We start from the raw sequence: 23,037 nt of genomic DNA on the forward strand, positions 1-23,037 counted from the left end.
AAATAAACAACAACTAAATTCCATTCGTTTAGCATTGCGTCATATGTTGTTCCTACTAAATCGAAGTAGTTGTGCTTTTTTCATATTATACCCAATTAGACGTTTAAAATCCAAAGCTTTCAGAATTTTCGACAATTCCTACAACATTTTAGAAGCCTGACCACGAAAAAACTGGAACAAAGTGGCGCAGCATATGAACTTTTAATCATTTGCATGTAGTGTTGTCGAAAATAAGTTTAAAAGAATAAAAAATAGTATATTAAGACATTAACTTAACTACCACTGGAATAACTTTCCACAAAGGGAGTAGAAAGTTGGCAGCCCTGAGCAAAGGGAGCATGAACTAACAATAACATTGCTTTAACCTTTTTTTTTTTTTTTGAAAACATTTCGGGAAACACTCAGTATTTTCTAAGTTTTCATTCCAAGATTAAAATTTGTTTTTAACCAAATTTTCGATATTTAATAAATTAATAAATATACCATATGGAACATTTGAAATATTGTACTTTATTTTTTCTCTTATTAAGCTCAGTTCTTCTCTCATATATTTGCGTAAGAATGAAAGGAAATATCAATATACCATCACTCTTCATGAAGAGGTATCTCAGGTAATTTACTTCTGTGAAAAATCAGTCCGAGTGCGCTCCATTGCCGGGATCAGCTATTTCTTCTCCAAGCGATTATTAGATAAAATAACTTTTATGCCTAAATGGTTGAAGGTCTTGGAGCTCACCATCAACAACAATGATTTCACAAGCTTCATTGATGGGACAACATATGTCCCGCCTTAAGCCCAAAGCATCTGAACCCCGGGACAGGGTATGTCCCGGCCGGAACTCTAGAGTCAATAACTCATTTTTATTGACATTTTACTTAACATTTTGATCATTATTTTAGGCAACGTTTTTTTTATTAACATTTTCATGTATATTTTCGTTAACATTTTTATTAATATATTTATTTATAAACACTTTTCGGAATTAACAGTTACTCGTATAAAATAAGAGCGATAAAAAATTGAAAGTTAGTGGAAGAACAGGAGTATCTAAAGTTTGTGTTTCTTGAGGGCGTCGTAGGGCTGGAAACAGTTCTTGCATAGGGCTGCGTTGCAAGAGGTGCATACTATATTCGAGCTTGCGTCTTTCTTCATTTTTGCGCACCATGCACATCTTCTGCTCGTTTTTCCCTCAATCGGGAAATGATTTCCAACATTGAAAAGTCTCGATGTTGATGATTTCGTTTTGGAGGAAGAGGGCCTTTGCTTATTGACTTCCTGGCTTGCATTTCCAAATGTCAGGAGACTTTCAGCAACAGCAACGAGGAATGGTAATATGGGACGTCTTCGTTCAGTAACGTCTTGATGAACAACCTGTGCATTAACAATCGAGGTCATGAGTAATCTGTATAATACCTTTTTCCACCATTTGTTGGATTTACGACTCAGTGATTTCAGTATCAGAAGAGTCACTAATATAAGCGAGCTGTCTTAGCTTGTTATCAGGGTAAATTCTCTTTTGGCTCATTTTGAACCTTCATCACTTTTTTTTTTACTTTGCTTGCAGAAATTGGGCACCTGTACCGGTCAGCGGCCCCTATCCCATACATCTAGAATTTTACTAAGAATTTGAAGTTATATCATTTTGAATATAGCAGTCGTTGTGGTAGCTAATACACGACCCTTCATCACAAAAAGGAGTCTTCGAATTAGCCTTCGAATTATTTAGAAATAGTGGTGGCTAAAAACCTAATAAATTGAGTTTATTAAACCAAAAATCGAAACTAATAAACTACCACTCGAAAATATTTATTGGCTTAGCGAAGCAAGTTGGTATTTGTGCGTCGCTTGCTTCACCATAATGATGCATAACACAAAATGTTTTCATACACTTTATATTATTTTATGATGTATGGGTTAGGGGCCGCTGCGCTGCCCAGGCACCCAGTTTGTTTTAAATAAAGAGAAAAAAAGCAAAACGTCGCTTGCTTGATTAGATCGGGAATGATTGACATGAGAAATTAATGGACTCAGAACAAGGAGACGGCCTTAAAATCAGTTTGGAGGTCAAAGTGGGCGTTATTTTCTGTACTAGATATTTTTCAGTAACTGGGACATATGTTGTCCCAGCCGTAATATCAAAAAATTTCATGACTGGGACAGCACAAGTCCCGTCCGGTGCGAAAGGGTTAAAATGTTTAAACTGGTTCAAAAAAAATGTTATCCCATACAATATAATTATATTGACACGTTGAATGCCACGCTAATTTTGCATGACTTGCCCGTCTGGCCAAACGATAAGTAACTATGTACTAAATTTTCAAATTTGAATAGTTTTGCTAATTTGTTAAAATTTTAGCATAACATATTAGTTTGAAGTGGTACAAAAGTTCCGAAGATTTTAGAAATAGTGAAGGATAAAAATCTACTAAATTGAATTTATTAAATCAAAAGTCACCATTAATAAACTATGACTTGAAAATATTTATTCGCTGTCCGGAAAAATTTGGCATCTCTGTATACATAAATAAAACTATTTTTATGTGTTCTATATTGCATTAATTTCTTCAAACCATTTTTGTAACGATAATAATGTTAAAAAAATTAGAAATTTACTGGAATAATGTGTTTCTAATAATCTTGGCTTCGCCGGTCACCGGTGACCCCCGTGGTGCTACGAATAAACTCAGTGCCGGTCACCGATGACCCCCATGGCATTCAACGTGCTAACTTATTGCCAACAGAAAAAGTATGGAAAGTGAAAAAAACTGGAAGTAAAACTATTACATTTCTAGCATATTTTAGAGAGGAATAAAATGTCCGTGATTACTATGATTTATTAAAGTTGTAACATACATGGATTAAAATGTTATGTAGAGTGTCTGCCGTTTTAAACAAAAATCTTGCAAATTATCACTTATTTTAAAAAACTAATTCAAGAATTGTATTTTAAAAAATAGTTCAGCTTAATCCTAAAATTAATGGAATTCGGAACATGGTATTAGCAGAGTTGCTACGGGCGACTGAAATCGGAAACTGTGGTGACTAATAAAATTCAAAACTTCATTAAAATACATTAAAGCGCATTCACTAATAAAATACATTTAAGCAACTTTTTCTAACTCAGTATTAGCAGTTTACTAGTTTAAGACGACGATCTTGTATTTGACAAGGACCCATCCGTGACAGCAGTTACTAAACTTCTTAATCTGTAACTTGCCCTAGGTTCGTTCGTTCGTTGTCTTAGAACTGGGCATCTGAGGCCTAAATGGCCCTTATCCCATTCATCATGAAATATCCCAAAAGGACATACATAAAAAAGTTGTATTGGTGGATTGGAAAAGGCTGATCAAAGGACAGCGACACACAAGCCCACCAGATACTTTCTGAGAAAAAAAGGAGAGCGCGGGGAAAAAGGGGAACTGAACAAATTACAAAAAAACTTGTAGGGACGATATATGAGTGCGATCAGAATTTTAGCGTATGACACGATGTCGCAATTGCATTGTCAATAGCGATGTCAAAAACAAAGAAACTCAAATTCTTACTACAATATTTTAATAGCTAAATGTAAAAAAGATGACATAAATAAAGTTTTGAGGAGAGAAAAAAAATCTGATATTTTTGTGTAAAAACTAATTTTTTATTCGATGTTCTGTCTCCATAGGCTGACCCCAACAATGATGCTAGTTGTAGCTTTCTTTGCAATTATCGGACGTTTTGGATCTGGACCTCTGTGGAAAGAAATCATTGTTGATTCATTGAGCAAGAACTGCTTAGAAAGAGGATGGATGAATTTGTTTTACGTTAACAACATTTTTTTCTCTCCAAAAATGGTCAGTTTTAAAGATTCTAGGTATACTTTCTTGTCAAGTTGTACAGCATTGTACTTCTAAATTCGTGTCCTTACACGCTCTATGCGCCTCTATGAAAATTGATTTCAGAAATGCTTTGTCTGACAGGAACAGTGGTCGGAAAAACTACTTTATTTTTGCAGTTCAGTACATCTACTTTATTACAAATGTAGTTTACCACAGCTACAAATGCTATTTTTTAAATGTAGAGACTACAAACTACTTTTGAAATATAGTTACTACTCCACTACTACCACTGAAAAACAAGAAATGCTCCCTCTGCCTTAAATTTGCTCGGTTTCACCAAGCAGGCTTGCTAGTTTGGCAAGCGACATTAGAAACAACAACAACTAAAATTTGTAAGAGTAGTCTCAAGGTAGGCAAAATTTCCGAACTTGCAGTGTTCTTGCTGGAACCTGCACTTTATCTCTTGAGGTGTCTTTTATGAGGACGAGACCTAAACTTGTGCCATAATATCCCATTTTAGGGTGAGGGGGTAAATGATAGCGTATTTCAGCTAGAGCTTTTAATTTCTCAAGTTTAAGTATCTTTAATTTATGAATTTTATTTAGTTTATCTGGTGTTTAGATCATTTTTTTAAATATTTTTTTATTTAGTTTACTATTAAACCCTCTAGGTTTCTCTCTAATTTCTTTTTAAACCCTCAAGAGGTCCCTCGAGTTTACTATTAAATCCTCTAGGAATCCCTCCTGTTTACTGTTGTTAAAACGGTTTGATGCTTATGCAAGTATTAGTTTAAATTACATAAATTGTACCATGCGAGTTATAAGCTGTCCAATGGTGATATTATAATTATGCATCGAACTGTTTCATGGTTCCATCCACTAGTTGGAACATTAATTGCGAAACTGAGATGTTCTTTAAGACAGAAAATATAGATGGCAAGCTCGTTAGTAGATGATGGTAAGCGCGTAAGACAGCTCGATGATGATACGTTCGAGTACCTGTGCTTGAATAAGTGCACATTACGTTGTGTCTGTGCGTCATTTGCGTTTTCTTTTATCTGTAAATATATCATCTATGTATTCGTTCATTAAAAGAACCCATTATTAAAATAGAGTGTAATACTAGCAAATCTCTAATGTGAATATTTTACATGAATATCATTTAATTATTTCTTTTAGTGCTTAGCATGGACTTGGTATATATCTGCAGACACCCAAATATTTTTAGTGAGTTTATATATCTGCACCATCATGAGAAGGTAGGTTGTGCTGCTTAGTAAAATAAAAATAATAAAATAAAAATGTTGTTATACTAATATCCTACTCTTATATTTAACTTTAGAGAAATAGTCTATCTGCTATTGCCACTAATTCTTGACAGTTATGATGCATATTTACCAGACAGAAATTTCTCTAGTAAATTTATAGGTTGTATTTAAAAAAAACATTAGTTAAAGATGGTTACTTTTCCCCAAAAAAAGATGATAATAAAATATTCTTACTACCGCTTTATATCTTTTTCAGATATGCAGCATTTTCAAAACGTTGATTAAATACTGTTTCCTCCAATTTCTAAGGAAGAACTATTCCATTATTCCATTCCATTATTTTCTAAGGAAGAACTATTTCTATATGCATTTTTATTATATTCTTCGTTTAAAAAATGAATGAAAAAGAATCTTGATCACAAAAACAATTGAAACTTAGTTTTGAAACTTCATGTCAATGTTCTTGTCCTGGCAACATTTTTGAATAGTTGTATTTGCTATAACTCCTTTCCTCTCGCTCTCGTAAAAATTTGGGGCTGAGCTTCAGTCTTCTATTTCTCGTGCCCGTGATATTTCCTGGCAAAAGCATTTCAAAAGCATTTTATCAAAAATGTTTAAAAATATCTCCATATCTTGCGCCCGGAATTTTTTTATTTCTTAATTAAATATCCCATAATATGTATGGAGTTTCAAATTTCAATTTAAAAAAAACCCAAAGCACAAAAATGAATACATATATTATGCATGCACCTTTTTTTGATATATATATATATTGAATAAATAAAACATGCCTTCTTATGACCGTTTTCATAAAAATAATAAAACTGTTAAGGGGTAATAATATTTGCTATAATTTACTACCTATAGTGCGAATTCTGATAGGTGCCTCTAAATGTAGAGCAAGGCTGAAAGCCTATATATACCAAGACGAAATAGAGCAAAAACTGGTATGAAAGACTTTTTTCGAGTAAAATTACCATTTTGTAACTACCGAGATTTTTTATAAATTATAGCATATATATAAAATTGCCTTTTTCCCGCTTAAAGTAGATATTGTTGAACAGTCTGAAAAATATAAAAGATTTACTCCTTCCGAAAACAAGTGAAAACTTAAATGGTTTAACTACCAGTTCGATTTAACTGTCAGACTTTCACGTACGGGTGGGTGGCCAAAAAAATGTGAAGAATATTTGTTGGCTTTAAATAGCTTACACATAGGAAAATATAACTTAAATTTCGTTACCACTAGATCATATTTTTTTTCTCTCCAAAGTTGAGCAAGCTGGCATCGCTGTAGACGTGATAAAGGTAAAATTGATACACTTACGGTTATGCTTGCATTAATTTTAAAAATCATACAACAATAAACGCTCTTGGTTTATATTTTTATCTATGGATATCTCACTATCATTTAGTAAATAGACTAAAAATGTTACATAGCTCTTTATTCAAGTTAATGAAGTACAGATGTTGGACAAAATAATGAAAACACTTCGATTACAATCTTCTCTAGGCACAAAATGTTTACGCAGATTTTTCCAGGCAAACCTGTTGGCACAATTAGAAAGATCATGCTTGAAACTTTTATGTTATTGTTACTATTATGTATTGTTACCCATACTAAATTCGAAACTTCCAAAATGAGTTGTTGTCATATTTTAAACTTTATAAGAGATGCCAACTTGCTCTGCTTTGTAAAATAGTATTTTCTAATAGTAGGAAAATTTAAGTTACATTTAATTTTGTATTTTTCTCCACTAAATATCAAAAATTATAAGCATCAATTTACTGGTTACTCTAGTAAATAGTAGGCGTAACTATCTTTCTTTAACGAATTTTACTATACAATATGCTACCATTTTATTAAAACAATTCCATAAAGCGGAGCGGTTGGCATACTTGCTTTATTAACAAACATTGGATTATCTCGCAGATTTTGAAATTTATACAAGAATGATTTTAAATTTATAGGGGTAATTATGAAAAAACGCTTTTAACTTTCTGTGCTCATGTTTGATCGATTCAAATTTTGTATGGATGAAGAGAACACCATTTCTAAAAACTTCAATCACGATTTTTTAAGTAGTGACAACACCCCCATGTAAAGTCTACGAAAACATTTGCTGTGAAAAGTTGGATACCTAGATTAAGTAGCGACGCACCGCCATTTTGTTGACTGCAACTCTCTTGTGACTGCAACTTTAAATGTAGAAATACGGAGTTTCTATTCTTAAACGCCACTTTTTATTGATTAATATTTTTGTATTCTTGAAGATGACTTAAATATTTACTATTTATTCTTTTAATTCTTTTTTCTCTCAAATTTTATATTTTATTTTTATTCCATTCGAAGAAAATAATACCTCATCTCTAAGTAAAAACTTACTCTTTTCGTCTTTTATAATCTGTTACAACTTTTTTCCTCGTAACTTTTAAAAATTTTTTGCAGCCTATATAATAATAAATATTAGTAATAATAAATAATATATATGAATAGATATTTTAAATAAAACATCTGCTGTTCAAAATAATTTCTGCACAAAAGTAATTTTTTTAAAAAATCATTTCAAAAAGTTTTTATATGTGTCGTGAAAAAAATGCAGTTAAATGTACTTAGATATAATAAAAAATAATAAATTTTTTCAGATACTTTCAAAAATAGGGCATGAGATAAAACAGTCAGTTAGTAAATGGAAGTTTTGTAACGTTTAATAATAAAATAGAAGGGTTTTGTTTTGTTCAATAATAAATATTTCTTTATAAAAATTTATTGAACTTTTAATTTTTATTAATTATATCAAATTTACTTTGCACTGTAACAAAATTTTGCAATTATGTATAAATATTTAAAGTAATAAAAATTAAAGAAACTAAGATCTCAAATAGGAAATATATCCTTTTATTAAAACGTAGACATTTTAAATTTAATCAGTTGAAAAATATGTGATATGTCCCATTAGTTTACTTTTAATTCTGGCAAACAAAGCATTCGAATATTTAAAATGCTTTTAAAATCTTTTTTTTCTTTTTTTGAAGATTTGTTTTGAAGATTTGAATTTGTTAAATCTGTAATTAGAAAAAAAAAGCAAAATATATTTGCTTTGCTTATTTAATAAATAACGTCATGTAAAATTTTAAACTAATGAGTCAATAAATTTATTTTAAACTAACCTCAGATAATCAGCTGATTTAGTTTTGAATCCATTTTTTCTCTGACAATTCTATGCAGCCGCACTTTCCGTCGTTTTATAACGCGATTGCCAACAGGTTAACGTAATAATTTAAAGCCTAAATTTGACTTATTATAACACCCAAATGCACAACAACCTATCATTATTAATTTAAAAGTATGAATCAAAGAAAGTCAAAAATAACAGATCGGGCATAATGGTACTTTGCAGTTCAAACTGGTCAGAAATATGGCTACTGATTACCCATGTGATCGGCGGCAGCCAATCTGAATCGAAAGAGTCCCAATGGTCGTGGGGGAAAAGAGTGACGCAATTTAAGCCTAATCCAGAGATTTAGTGAAAAGAGAGATTGTTTGCATAGAGTCAGCATAGAATTGTTTCCATATTTTTGTCCAGCCCCTGAAATTTTTACTCCTATGTTATGTTTAAATGAAAAAAGAGTATTATTATTTTTTTAATAATTATTGCAGATGGCCAGGAAGAGGATTATTCTTAGCTGGATTGGTAATAGTTATGGGTGTTTTCCTATCAGCATGCTCTCATCTATATTACAAGCTTCCTCCAACTTATCTTCTTAACTATTTGAATCGCGAGTAAGTCATTTAGTGTTAAATTTCTGAAATATTTAACTTTATAGGTTTCTCATGTATATTAAAAGCTTCCTCCACCTTACCTTCTTTCCTATTTGCATTTCGAGTAAAAATAAGCATATTCCATCCCACCCTCAATTGGGTATTCGGATTTGACAATTAGCTGTCACGAAAGCAACCCGTACAACTCGAAGGCCAAGCAATTTGCGGACACAAGGCAAGGCTCCGAGCCACGCATGACAAAAGAGCACCTTACTCGAGTCCGAAAGCAAGGAAAACAAAATTACAGAGACTGAACCTTTGAAGTTTTAAGGCAGCTAGTCCGAACCCCACAGAGAGGCAGCACCAAACCCTCTGCAGGCGCAGACAAAACTGGGCTGTCAGCAGGAGGACAGCCATCTCCTAGCGGTACGTTGAGCAGCCTTCCGATTGGAAGGCTTCAAGCAAATATATAAATATGAAAAAATATATAATTCAAAAGGTTGGAGTACACAGCAGATTGAGTGGCGCCATAAGGCTTACAACTGAAAGATGTATTAGATTAACTCTAATAATCGTTTCTCTATTGGATTCCTTGAACATCTCTCCTTTGTGATATGCAGTTTATGCTGAGAGCACTGTGGCCAGTCCGCAGATTTGAGTCGAACTTTGCGTTCGTCTCACAGCAGTTGACACACTTAGGTTAACTTCTACAGGCATCAGCATGATGACCAGCTTCATCACAATTAGAGCCAAGATTCGTTGTGGCTGCAGTCTCTGGCCATGTGTCCGAGTCGGTCATACTTACTCGGTTACACGAGTCGGTGAGTGGTCTTAAATACTCCTTCACTTTCATATCCATTCAATGTTGATACCTTCTTGTTTTAGCAGTCTCTTGAATCTCATTGGCTGCTGCATAGTAACGACCCCCTTTTTTCTTTTATAGGAAAGGAGATGTTAAATTCTCCCTCCTTCAAATCATCGTTATTCTCTCTTAGGCTTCTGGAGAGGCTTTTTACGAACGAACATACATACATTGTCTGTACAATGTGAACGATTTGTACGAACATACATACATTGTCTGTACAATGTATGTCCTATGCATGTATGTGCAATTTATTTATGAACAGTACAATATATGTATACATGTACAATAAAAGTATATCTGTAGGATGTACAATATATGTATGTATACATGTACATGATATGCATGTCCAGTGTATTTATGTACATGTACATAATATGTTCATGCTCAATGTATGTATCCAAATATGCATAATACATTTGTGTACGATTGTACGAACATTGGACGTATCTATATTTTACATATTTGCATACATACATTCGACATGCATATATTGTACAAATGTACATACATTCGACATGCATAACGTATGGACATACACACATTTGCGATGCATATATTGGACAGATGTATATACATATAGTGTACAGATGTATATTCATATAATGCACATATGATGTAATGAACATACAATGTACATATGTGTGAACATATACAGTACATATGTGCATAAATATATTGTACAAATTTTACATGTGTACATGCATCTTATCCCAATCTATGCATATGTGCAATGTATATATGTCCAATGAATGTATCCACACATGTACAATGCACGTATGTTCCATGTATGCATATCCATATCCCTATGTACTATATATGCAAGTACAATGCATGAATGTATGTAAATATATTGTACATGCATACATACATTACACGTATACATATGTGTATATTACATTTACGTCTAAATATGTGTTACATTGTATAATGCAATAAATAAAATGCATGTAAGTTAACTTATAATGACTCAAGCAAGTTAAATGACAAAATCAAACGATATTTAAATTTAGTTTTCAGCTTTAATTGTTCTATATCATTTTAAAATTCTTTGAATAAAAAATTATTTTCAGGAATTTTCGTAAAATGTTTGACAATACTGATTTATTTTTTATAACATAATGCATGGTTCATAGAAATTTTTTAAATGGCAAAAAAGCGATACATTTTATGTGTGGAAATAATATTTAGATATTTAAAATAAGATTATCATTTGCTTTCGAAAAAATATGAAGTCGAGTTTTATATGCCTTAGAATAAATTTTAAAACAAACTTTAATAATATTACTTATATAAAAAAAATTTATGTATGCACAATGTATGTGTATATTGTAATTACATATATTTAAATGTACGCATGCATTTATACATTGCTTGTAATTATTTACATATATACGTTGTATAATACATACGTTGCGTGCACAAACCATATATCTATGTACATATAAATGTACATATAAATGTACATGAATGCATGTATGCATTTTATTTACGCAACTATGTGCATATACTGTACCGTTAAACAACATTCTTGCACATTGTACTTAAATACGTACAATTTTATATACATACGTACGTTGTATATACGTGCTATTATCGTAAATTTATACAATGTATGTACTTAACTACATAAAAGCATGCAAACGTATAATCATTATTTTCATATGCGTTCATACATATATTGTCTATGTCTACAACAATACAAAACATTGCATTTTTTACAAACTAACATAACATGTGTCATAAATGCATAATTATATGCACTAAGCATATACGTATTACATTAAGTATATTGCAATATAATTATGTATATTGTACNTATGTATATATATATAGGAATCACAAATTGAACGTTCATGCATGCGTGCATTTATTCTATGAACATTAAAATATGTAAACCCATACATACTTACATAATGAATTCGCATATAGTATACAATCGTAATAACTTGTAATCGTATAGTTTGATTACAAGCAATCACAATTACTTGTAATCACGATTACATGTAATCAATATTTTGATTACTTGCAATCGTAATTACTCGTAATTGTTTTTGTTGTGATTACTTGTAATCGCAATTACTTGGAATCATGATTACAGTTGTAATCAAAATTTTGGGGAATTGTAATCAAGATTACAAGTAATTGATTTCTGTGATCAATTATTGTAATCACTATTACAAGTAATTGATTACTGTAATCGACTATGCAATCAGTTACTTTTTTGACCAACTCTGATACAGAAAGGACTGGAACACTATAAAAACTGGTGAATGCGTCCTCTGTTTTACAGGGAGGACGTATTCCATCCATCCATTCGCAGATCATAATTTTGACCTAAACTAAAGCACGATCAATTTCCGATCCAGTACCTTCAAAGGTACTGATTTGTTATGGAAACTAGGAAAACTTTGTGACCCCGACAGATTTAGAGTGCTCCTATCACCACTTATGTTAATGCGACGGTTAAATATCTCTGAATTTGTAACATCTCTTACGGTCGATGCTTTTTTTTTCAATTTTTAAATACAGTAATTATAAATAATAATTATAAATAATAAATACAGTATAATTTTACAGTGATTGGTTTTTTTATCTTGCCAAAGGATACACCCCAGCTCATTTTCACATCCCTGTTAGTGCTGTTGGATTAATTGTTGGTTACATCTTGGCGACAAAAAGAGGCCACATACCAAAAGTATTTTTTCTTGTTTATTTTACAATTTTTTTCAGTGTATCAAAAACATTTTGCTTTCATTCTTGATTATTTTGACGTTTTAGTACAGAAGGTGTGTACATGAATATAGGAGAAAAAAAATCATATCAATAATTTTTTAGACAAATTTCTTAAGTGTTCTTGGATCACTATTTAAATTTTAAAAAAACGCAAAGTATACAGTTTTTCAAGATATTTTTCTTTAAAAATTAAATTATAATTCAATTTTTGCTAAGTATATTAGTTATCTTTAAATGTAAACTATTTCGCCTCTATTACTATTGTAAAATTAGAATATACTCAATTAATTCAATAATATTTATTTAACTTCTTAGTTAAAGGTAAAAGTAAAATTACCTTACCTGTATTTTCTTTTGACGCTTCTTCAAGTTTCTATTTCTCAGGGAGAAGACGGAACGCTGTTCTTTCGCTTTAAAAGATCGCAACTCTTGAAAAAATGATGTCATTATTGAAAATAAACAAGGTCTTCCATTGAAGGAATTTATTCCTGGCCATTTTTTGAAAACACTTAATATTTAAACAGAAGCGTTACAGACAAGATTAAACGAAACATTAATATTTGAAAATGAACAGAACATTTCAACCTCTTCACTCAGAGGTGCTGCTTTTTTTTTCAAACGAAGTTAAGTCTCAGTTACGGTTAAATTTTAAAGTCAGATAGTTCCTCGGAGTTTCTCGACAGCTATGCTTTAATTGGTTTCAGAGTTCTTCGAACTTTCATGCATGTAGAGTATAATGAAACAAAACAAATAAACAGAGACGTATGATTGCAGTGCGTTAACACTTAATGTTTAAAAACCCAGAATTGAATTTACTAGTGTTTCTTCCTTTAAAGACACGTTTGAATAGTACGATCAATTTTTAAGATTGTATTCAATGTATTTTAAAATTGTATGAAAGAAACAGTTAAATTTAGCTTCTTTCAAAATTTTTAAGTCGATATGCAAATGGAAAAGTTTTGATTTAAGCTAATAAATAAAAAAAATTTCACTTTAGCACTTTTATTGCATTACAGAAAAGAGGGGTAAAAATTAAGATAATTAGAGAAATTTTTCATAAGGCTATCATTTTCCCTAACTTTAATGTTAACGCTGGTTGAGCTTTACTGAGCATGCGCAAAAATTTCTTTGCAAATCATCTTGTTTTCTAAGGCTAAAAAAATAAAGCTAGAAAAATTACTGTTAACCTGCGTCAAACGCTGAGCTAAAGCTCTTTATTTTCGGCTCACTTAAATACATAATTACGTAGGGAGAATAAAGAAAAAAATACCATCTTTAGCAAACCAAAGATGCACGCTCTTTGTCTAAAGTTTTAAAAATCTAATTTGACCAAATAATTTTATAGCCAAAAAGTTTACATTTAATTTCAGAAAAAGTTGTTTAACCTGTCAATAGTCGTAAATATGATAAAATTCTCAAGTATTATGTACTAAATTCGCATTAATCTAGTAGAACCAGTGATAACTAGATTACAATAAATTATACCATATTGCATTCTAACTGGTCCTGTTAAATTAGATAATATTAAATTCAAACTGGTCTTGCTTGTTTTTCTTCTTGGTACACAGATAGATAACAAAATGAATTGAAAGTATATTTTAAAAAAAAGTGAAATAACTTCAAATTTAACACTTTAGTTTCAGTATATAGTACTCATGCATATATAGTTTCATACAGCCTTAATATTTTAGGAATTTTGACTCATAATGAAATTATTCATAATAACTGCAGACTAAATTAAACTTTTTATAAACAGCTGATCAATGCCATAGGATGGTTTTTGTCATTTATGACATTCCTTAGTATAATGATTTTGACTTATAAGTGGAACCAGGGAACAGAACATCAATCAGGCCTCTTTGTTTCAACTTTATATGGCTGCACTCATAGACTGGCCTGGACTCTGTGTCTAGCGTTTATGACATTATCCTGTACTTGGGGACAAGGCGGTAAGTTCATTTTCTGCAGTTTACGCGAAAAAAGGAAAATTCATTATGATTTAGATGCCTTTTGTAAAAATCTTCCATCTGGTCTGGTCTGGTCTTGTTGGTTGGTCGGGGTCCCTGAGGCCAAGGTGGCCCTTTACCCCTTCGTCATGAAGTAAAGATCGTTGAGGTGAAACCTTGTGGTGATAAGCATAATGCTAAAGTTGAAGTGGGGAGAAAAATGGCACATTGCCATGGTGCGGAAAAGCTGTGGTGACTTGAAAAAGAGTTGAGAGTAATCAACAAAAATGAAGTCTACTGTGCTTTGCTTGAGGAAAACATCTCGCTGTTTTTAAGATTACTTATCTCGAATTCATAATTAACATCTCCAGTCTCCGCTAGTAACTAAACTGGGCGAGGACCCGAAGGACAATAGATGTTAGTAAAGCCAGACTCCTACTTGCGAAACATGCTTCGACCAATCGGTTTCAAACGCAAATGACCGCCATTAACATGTCGGACAGGCCTAAATGCTACTAACGAAAGGTCAATGCAATCATCACGTTCACGTACGTCTAGGCTAAACAAGTTACTACTGCCGCTTACACGGTGTGTTCACGTTGGCTGGATTTGAAAACTATTTCATCTTTGTTCTGTCTTTCAAACATTGATCAGTGATCGACGTCGCAGAAGAACTGCAGTCATCAGGTCTGATTCAAACGCTCACGAAGAGAGGAAGAGATCATCGCTAAGGCATGGAGGTGGTGACGACTGGCTGGCGGGAACACATCGTTGGTCATCCCGCTGCATGGCGACCGAGCCCCCGGCTCGGAGAACTCGCAAGACACGTCTGTCTCCTAAGGCATCTCGGGTGAAAATCTTCCATCAGTTGTGGAAATGGTTTATATCTGAGACATTGAAATATTTTTAGAAATCACTTTTTTCACATAACGCTTGCAATTTTTTTCATAAGGAGCTATAACATGGAATCCTGTGACCTGACTGTGTTTCCATACTTTTATTTTAGCAATGATCTATGTGTAGCATATATTTAAGAATGTTTTTTTTTTTAAATTAAAAATTTATTTTAAATATTTACACAAATATCTATAATTCATTAATCTTTTGCACTTAATTGTCATTTATAAGTAGATAACAAAAGTCACCACCAAAGTAACCATAAAAAACGATGTAATAGTTGAGATTTATTTACATTTAGCTTATATTAACTCTACGGAAAATTCTGTCAGCGGAAAAACACGTCCCATGATACAAGGATGCAAAAGGTGCCTTTGTAAAATAAAATGGTAGGGCGTTTACCCTTAAATGTATATATGCTACTGTGAGTGACTGAAATCAACAAATTGTTGACATTAACCGTTGAATGTCAACACTCACTTAGTCACTTTGGTGAATGTCCGAAATATTTGTTACATCCCACTGTGGGCCAGAAGACCATGATCTTTGGCCAAAAGTCAAAAATTAAATTTTTTAACTAAAATAAGTGTAGGCAGTTTCAATGCAGCTCAAATTAAGTATTCATAATCATTCCAAACATTATAATTTACTTTTCGGACCGACGAGAGTACAATGTACAGAAAAATATGCTAAAATATTTTTTTTAAATGTAACTTCTAAATTTTTATTTCAGAAATATATATAGAAATTTCAGCTTACTGTTACATTTTTATCAGAGCAATTAGTCTGAAATTATAGTGCACTTTTTCAATGTGTTGGATTAGTTGACATCTCTTGACAAACTTATAGTTTATATCTTATCATTCGACATTTTACAATGTTTGATTGACTTTCGAAACTTAGTTCCCAAACGTTCCACGAGGTAATTAGCTAAACTTTTTTTTGTTGCCTTCTTTGATATTTCTTCCTTCGAAAAAACCTGCTCCATTTTGCTCGTATAGCTAAATATACGGAAAAAGAAGAAATTTGTTTTTTTTTTCATGTTTTCGCGTTATTTTGTAATATTACTTCGGAAATATAATTTGCTTTTCATTTTTAATATAAAATTACGAAAATTATTAGATTTACATAGCTATATTTAATTGTTTAAACTTACTATACTTTTTTATTATTTTTGCTCGCCATATTTCAGCCACCATTCTTTTTTTTGTGTATTTTTAGTGTATTTCAAAATTTCAACTATGAATTCAATTTACCTGCACATGAAAACCCCTAAATAAAACCCCCCAAATTTTGAAACAAATTTTATCGAACTACTAATTTTGGCCACGAAACCTTGGATGCTGGCCCACTGTGCCTCCGAATTGATATTAATTTATTCGTTGATATTATTATATTTATTTGATATTTTAATATCTGCCTGTTCGGAATACCGATTAAATGCTTACTGGGCAGTGGCACGTGACCTTCAAAAGGCTTGATGTGGGGCTAACGTATACCGGGCAGTGGCACTTAACTGGACCTAGCAAATATTACGGATATTTACCAAAGCGGCATTGTGATTATTGTCAATATTTACCGGGGGGAGTCAACAACCACAAATTTTTGTCATTCACAGTAACATATACATTAGGTGTACCACTAACTTTCGTGGGTTAATTTCGTAACAAGTTTAAATGTGCAAGCACCGCGCTCTTTTGCGCCATATATGCTGTGTTTTTTTTTAACCTTCCGTTAGTCGCGCACTTGTGTCCGACATGGTTAATCGCGTTGTACCTATGAGGTGTTTCTGATTTTTTGAAAGCCAAATGAAATTTAGTCTAGTTTAAATAGTTAATTGTTACCAATTTAAGACTCTTTAGAGAGATAAATATCAAAAAACTTATTTAGCGAAGTACCGAAGATAAATGTTTCTTGCTCCCGCGTCGGATCTCTTCCTCCATCACAAGATGTTCAACCAATTGACGCAAGAAGGTTCTGCGGTGTTTTACTCCGTAAACATTTTCTGTGTATATAACTTGACCATTTATTCCTGCTTGTTGAGTAGGACAGAAAATGAGATAAAATATATATATTTAATTCATAAAAATATTATATCCATAATACTTGTGTCAATGGTCGCGCTGCACCAGAGGGGTGATTTGAGCGGTTCCAACTCTCCATCGACATGTTCGAAGGTCGGTTTTACACGGACATTTGAGTAATCCAAAGTTAGGAACATAACATTAGGCTCGACCCCCGGAAACATCTTTTGACGGCAAAGGAGGTGGAAGTGCAGTAGGGATGCACCTGTGAGGTGCGCGCGTCTAACGGAAAGTTAAATAGAATATTAGCATTGGGTTTTAAAGGTTAAATACCCTACCACTGTCTCTTATAAAAGAACCTTTTGCACTACTGAAAAAGGAGCACACTTCCGGGCTCAGAACTTTCAGGAAGATCTAACATCTTTTCCACCACCTTAGCTTCGAAATTACACAGTGGGTTAACTTCAGTTATTATATTAAATGAACTGCCTGATCTGTACATAATAAACTCTGATTATGAATATTTCGTGATAGTACTTTTAACGTCTTTTCGAAGCATGGAACAGTCTTTTTATAAGAAAGCTAGGTCAAAATAGAGTAATAATAGTTTTTACTTTTATTCTTCAGGAATCATCAATGGTATTCTGAGTTGGGAAGGCTTCGTACCATTCGCAAGATTGAGTTACTTGGTGTACCTAGTTCATTATGGTCTTGTACGCATTTATACCGGTTCCATAAGGCAGTCAATGCTGTTAGGACATCGGACTATGGTAAGATCTTGTACAAAAAAGACTGTTAAATAAACAAAATCTTTAAAAAAAATATATCAAATAAAGTACCTAAGTAGCATAAACTTGTGAGACGAATAGAATTTTTTTTATAACATTTTATCAAAATGTAAAAACAAGTTCTTGTTTGTTTTATGTTGAATATGAAGTACTTACCAACTTACACCACTTTATTGCCTGTGGGCAACTAAAATCGGACAATAAATGAGGCCTACTGGAAAATTCTGTTGCAAAATGCACATTTATAAAATTACAACAATAGTAGGTAATGGTAGTAATTTTTATAGATGAGAGGTTAATTGAGAACAGAGAAGACGACATCTAAAACCGTACTAACACTGCGCTTGTAACTATATATATTTTTTGATGACATATTTAAATACAATTAAATCAAAATTATTAAATCAGAACCATTTAAAGTGCAAACAACTAACTTCTGCCCCTCCCCTCAGCAGGCAGTGGTAAAACTATCAGCGATAAAACGTTGACAGGTCCGCGGCAACAAAAAGGTTAGGGATCACTGTTCTATAGGATTGCAAATTTTATATTAGAATGCTTTTTTTAACCGTAGCAGTATTGAAAAAGAAAAGCTTTAAACTTCTTACACTTATTTTGGACGATGAAAATTTTGTATGAGTAATAAAGGATCCCACTTCTAAATGCTTCAAGCATGATCTTTTAAACCGTGCCAACAGTTTAGCCTTGTAAAATCTTACAAAACATTTGCCGTTGAAAAAATGACTGTTTATCTATAGTTAGTAGAGAATTCTTTCTATAATTTTTTCTTTAATACCATATTTAACAATTCTAATTTTTCTGCTTTCCAGATCTTCATATTTTTCAACAACATGATCCTCAGTTTCTTGACAGCTTTTATGCTAGGTTTAGTCTTTGAATCGCCTTTAATGGCATTAGAGAAAGCATTCTTAGATGGAAAACTGAGAAAAGAAATTATGCCAGTCAATGCAGTAAATGGAATTGTTATTAGGAAGAAATCTGAATGAATATTGAATTGTGTGAATATGACGAATATAATTTTAAAAGACGTCTTCATTTGAGAAGTGCGTGTTAATTCTTCATTCGTGCTGTCTTAAAGGCAATAAATCCATTGTTGACTTTCAAGCTGTTTTAACATATGATATTCTATCTATCATTAACTATTTATTGAATAAAAAAAATTATAGCATAGTAAATTATAATATATTGATTTCAATAAAGTGTTTTTAAACATTGCAAATGTATAATTCATATTCCACTTATACACAGTTTCAGGTAAGGGTAAATTAATTCCTTTTCTTTTTTTCAATGGATTTATTGACAGCTAAAAATATTTAGACAATTTCAACAACAAAAAAGAATGCTTAGTAAGTAGTAAGAATGCTGAATTAAGTAATATTTAATTTAGTATTAAACTCATTTATGTAAACAATAATCAGACTTTTGTGTAATGAACAGAAGCAACAAATCCTAAAATAAAGTATGCAAACTTTTAAATTTATGAGCGATTTCAAGTTATTATAAATCTCTCTAATAGACAGTAGCTATTTTTGAATAATGATTTAATACTATACCAACTGCATACCCGTTCATCACACTGGGGAAAAAAGGAATCAATAAGTCAACACTAAACAAAAATACAAAATCATGCACCAAGAAAATACCGACACAAATAAAGTTCACACCATTTTTTAAAGTCACTTTTTAAAAATCACTCCATTTTTTATTTATTATTATTTGTTGCCTTTCTCGGTGACTATTAGATTAAAATAAAATTCAATTTATTTTTCATCTCATTAAAATAAAGATTAAGTGTATAGTAATAAAACTAACTGTATTAATTTTTCACTATATTTAATTCTCAATTTAAAACGGTATCATTTTCAAATTTTTTAAGTGAGCATGTTTTGTTTTATTACTTGCTTGCATACAGGCTAGTTTCATTTATTTTAGTGAGGTTTTTCTTGAACATTTATTATTTAGAGTTATGTTTTATATTTAGTGTTAATAAAAATTATGTTGTAACATTATGACAAAGATAGAACAGCGTTGTCATTTTTATTTATTTTTTGATGCTCTCATTGCCAGCAAAAATGTGTTATGATATTTATTAATTATAAAAATCAGCCTAACAGTTACTAATTGTAAAATGTTTAGTCCATTGTAATTTCTTAACACCATGTCAGGATCTCCTTTTTTGAAATCCTTACGCTGATTACAGTGCAGATTAGAAACTAATGAAAAGTATAAAGAGGTTAACCAAGATTAGATAAAAGAATTGATAGATTAAGGAAGAAAATTACGAAAAGAAATAATAAGTCTTATTTACAGCGCATAAGCAGCAAATGCATAAAACTCATAAATTACGTTAAAATAGAGGGAACACGGGAAAAAAATATGAAGAGTTTTTAGAAGCGAAGAAGAAAAAAATATTACAATAAATTATTTTTAAAAAATCTTCAAAAGTTTTAAAGCACATTTCCCCACAGTTTTTAATAGGTAGTTCGATCAGACAACTATGAAGGTAGACCAGTTTAAGAGAGAGCCATTTAATACGATATCTAATAAAAATAAGAAATATGAGTCTAAACATTTGTCAAATTTATGAATAGGTCTATGAATTGTCTTATTTACTCGTAAACCACCACAGTTTCACTTCTCAAATACATGTGATAAATTCCTCTCAATTACTTTTAAAATAAAATCTGGGTTCAAGCGCACAACTGGTTAACTTTTTAAATAGTCTGCCCAAACTACTAATGAACTGTTAAGAGAAAAAAAAACGTGTGGAGTAGGAGGTCATGAATGAGATCAGACTACTTATGAACCGTGAAGAGGGAAAAAACCGTGTGTAGGAGGAGATGATGGATGAAAGCAGACTACTTATGAACCGTGAAGAAGAAAAATGCCGTGTTGAAGGGGAGGTGATGGATGGGATGAGAGCAGACTACTTATGAACCGTGAAGAAAAAAAATGCCGTGTTGAAGAGGAGGTGATGGATGGGATGAGAGCAGACTACTTATGATCCGTGAAGAGGAAAAAACTGTGTGGAGGAGGAGGAGATGGATGAAAGCAGACTACTTATGAACCGTGAAGAAGAAAAATGCCGTGTTGAAGAGGAGGTGATGGATGGGATGAGAGCAGACTACTTATGAACCGTGAAGAAGAAAAAACCTCGTGGAGGTTTTGATGGATGATAGCGATAAGACTCAAAGATTTTGTCAGCTTTCAATACAAATTTACTATCAGTTTTTATTTCATAACAGGACTCCTCTTTTCACTACTCTGATTCCCCTTTCACTACTACTTGGAAAAATCTTTCTTGAGAAGTACAACGTTCGGTTGTATGATGTATAGTCCGTAAGTATGACTCCATTGTTTTTCTTGCAGCTTACTTGCAATAGAGCTATCTTGACGTAAGCTCTGTAAGAATTACTCAGCAAATATGTTAAAATACCCAACAAAAGTAAAATCTCAATACTAATATAATCTCAAAGTACCTATTCTTTAGGTACTCATTACAATTTTTTTCTCCTTTTAAGTTAATAAGTTCCCCCGGCCTTTTATAGTTCTTATTGTACAGTGTGCAAATTAATAAAACGGGAACCACCCTGAACAACTTTTGATCTAATGATCGAAAAATCAAATTTCAAAAAAGTCGTATTTTTAAAATTTGATTTCTCATGAACTATTCGAATGATTTCACTCAGTTTTTGTATTTTGTATTTTTGTATTAATTTTTGTATTTGATGTTAATTTTCCCGTTTTATTTTAAAAATTAAAACTTTTACCACACATTTGTAAAAAATTAAAAGCAAAAGATTATTTTCTCAACTCATTATTTTTTTCTTGCATCTTGATTTACGAATAGTTGAAAAATAATTATTTTAAAAATATACAAATGCTTGCTCCAATAAAATCAACGTAATTTTAACTGAAACAAAAAAAATAAATTAAAGAAAATAGGTCGATTAGTTCGTGAGAAATAAAATATCATAAATGCGTCTTCAAGATTGCGTGGTACACAAAAAATTAACATAGAGCAGTTCAAACTTTCGACCGCTCTTTTGCCTTAACTATTTGACTATTTGGCATATGTATGTCACCTATTTTTCCATAATTGCCATCTTGATTATGATTTTCAGGTAAATTTTTTAACATTTTCCTCACCCCTACTATCTGTGGTAAAGTCAATTCAGATTTTCTTGACCTAAGCTAAAACACAGTAGGTTACAATTAAGTACATTTGTCCAATAAATTTGATTGAAAAATAAAATTTTATAGCATTTCCATTTGAAGATGAAATCTAGGTGATTAAGTACCAAAATGTCATTTTCTAAAAGAAAAAAATAAAATAAAAAATATGCAGAGCGAACTTTTTTTCCTGGGCATCCAAAAATTTTTTTGCTGTGGTTACAGTGGATTAGTGTCAGATTCTACTTTAATGTGTTCCAATTGGACTTCCACATGCAAGGTGTGAAAACTTTTGTGTTCTTAGTAAATGTGAACAGAGTGCAAAATAATAATAAAAGAAGAACGGAGCACGAAGAATAACTTTTGAATAAATGTTCGGATTTTCATGCGCTAAGATTCAGTTTTTTTCGATAGAGAGAGTGATTTCAAATATGTTAATTACTGAATGCAAGTGAAGTTACGAACAAGTTACGAAATAAGACACAAAAATTTACCTTTTCTGAATAAGCATAGCTTTTTTTGGGCAGATCTGGATTCCTGACCCTCAAAATAGGAGTTGTAGCCACAATCTGGTCCGAATAGTTGTGTCAGGAGAGCGATCCCCTTCTTCCTACCACGTATTATGCATCAGAGAAGTGGTGAGACTAGTATTCAATACAATAAATTTTAGAAATTTTGATTATGAATATATAATTAAATTGCGTAAAACTAATATGCTATAATAAATAATTCAAATAAATTGAA

The 23,037-nt window shown here is 31.8% G+C and overlaps 1 protein-coding gene across 2 annotated transcripts in view; it reads left to right on the forward strand.

Annotated features, from left to right (window-relative positions):
* Window positions 1-19,339, forward strand: part of LOC107447278 (nose resistant to fluoxetine protein 6-like) — a 29,693-nt gene extending 10,354 nt beyond the window's left edge. The window contains exons 5-12 of one of the 2 annotated variants that reach the window (XM_016062152.3): window positions 531-611; window positions 3,666-3,834; window positions 4,998-5,077; window positions 8,748-8,870; window positions 12,292-12,409; window positions 14,204-14,396; window positions 17,942-18,084; window positions 18,930-19,339. In XM_016062152.3, coding sequence (XP_015917638.1) covers window positions 531-611; window positions 3,666-3,834; window positions 4,998-5,077; window positions 8,748-8,870; window positions 12,292-12,409; window positions 14,204-14,396; window positions 17,942-18,084; window positions 18,930-19,106 — 1,084 coding nt within the window. In that variant the 3' untranslated portion in view covers window positions 19,107-19,339. The remainder of the gene's footprint in view (window positions 1-530; window positions 612-3,665; window positions 3,835-4,997; window positions 5,078-8,747; window positions 8,871-12,291; window positions 12,410-14,203; window positions 14,397-17,941; window positions 18,085-18,929) is intronic. The other variant, XM_071185380.1, reaches the window with a different exon arrangement.
* Window positions 19,340-23,037: the final 3,698 nt, after the last annotated feature.

The sequence above is a fragment of the Parasteatoda tepidariorum genome, chromosome 9 (assembly GCF_043381705.1).
Source record: "Parasteatoda tepidariorum isolate YZ-2023 chromosome 9, CAS_Ptep_4.0, whole genome shotgun sequence".
Taxonomy (NCBI): Eukaryota; Metazoa; Arthropoda; class Arachnida; order Araneae; family Theridiidae; genus Parasteatoda; species Parasteatoda tepidariorum.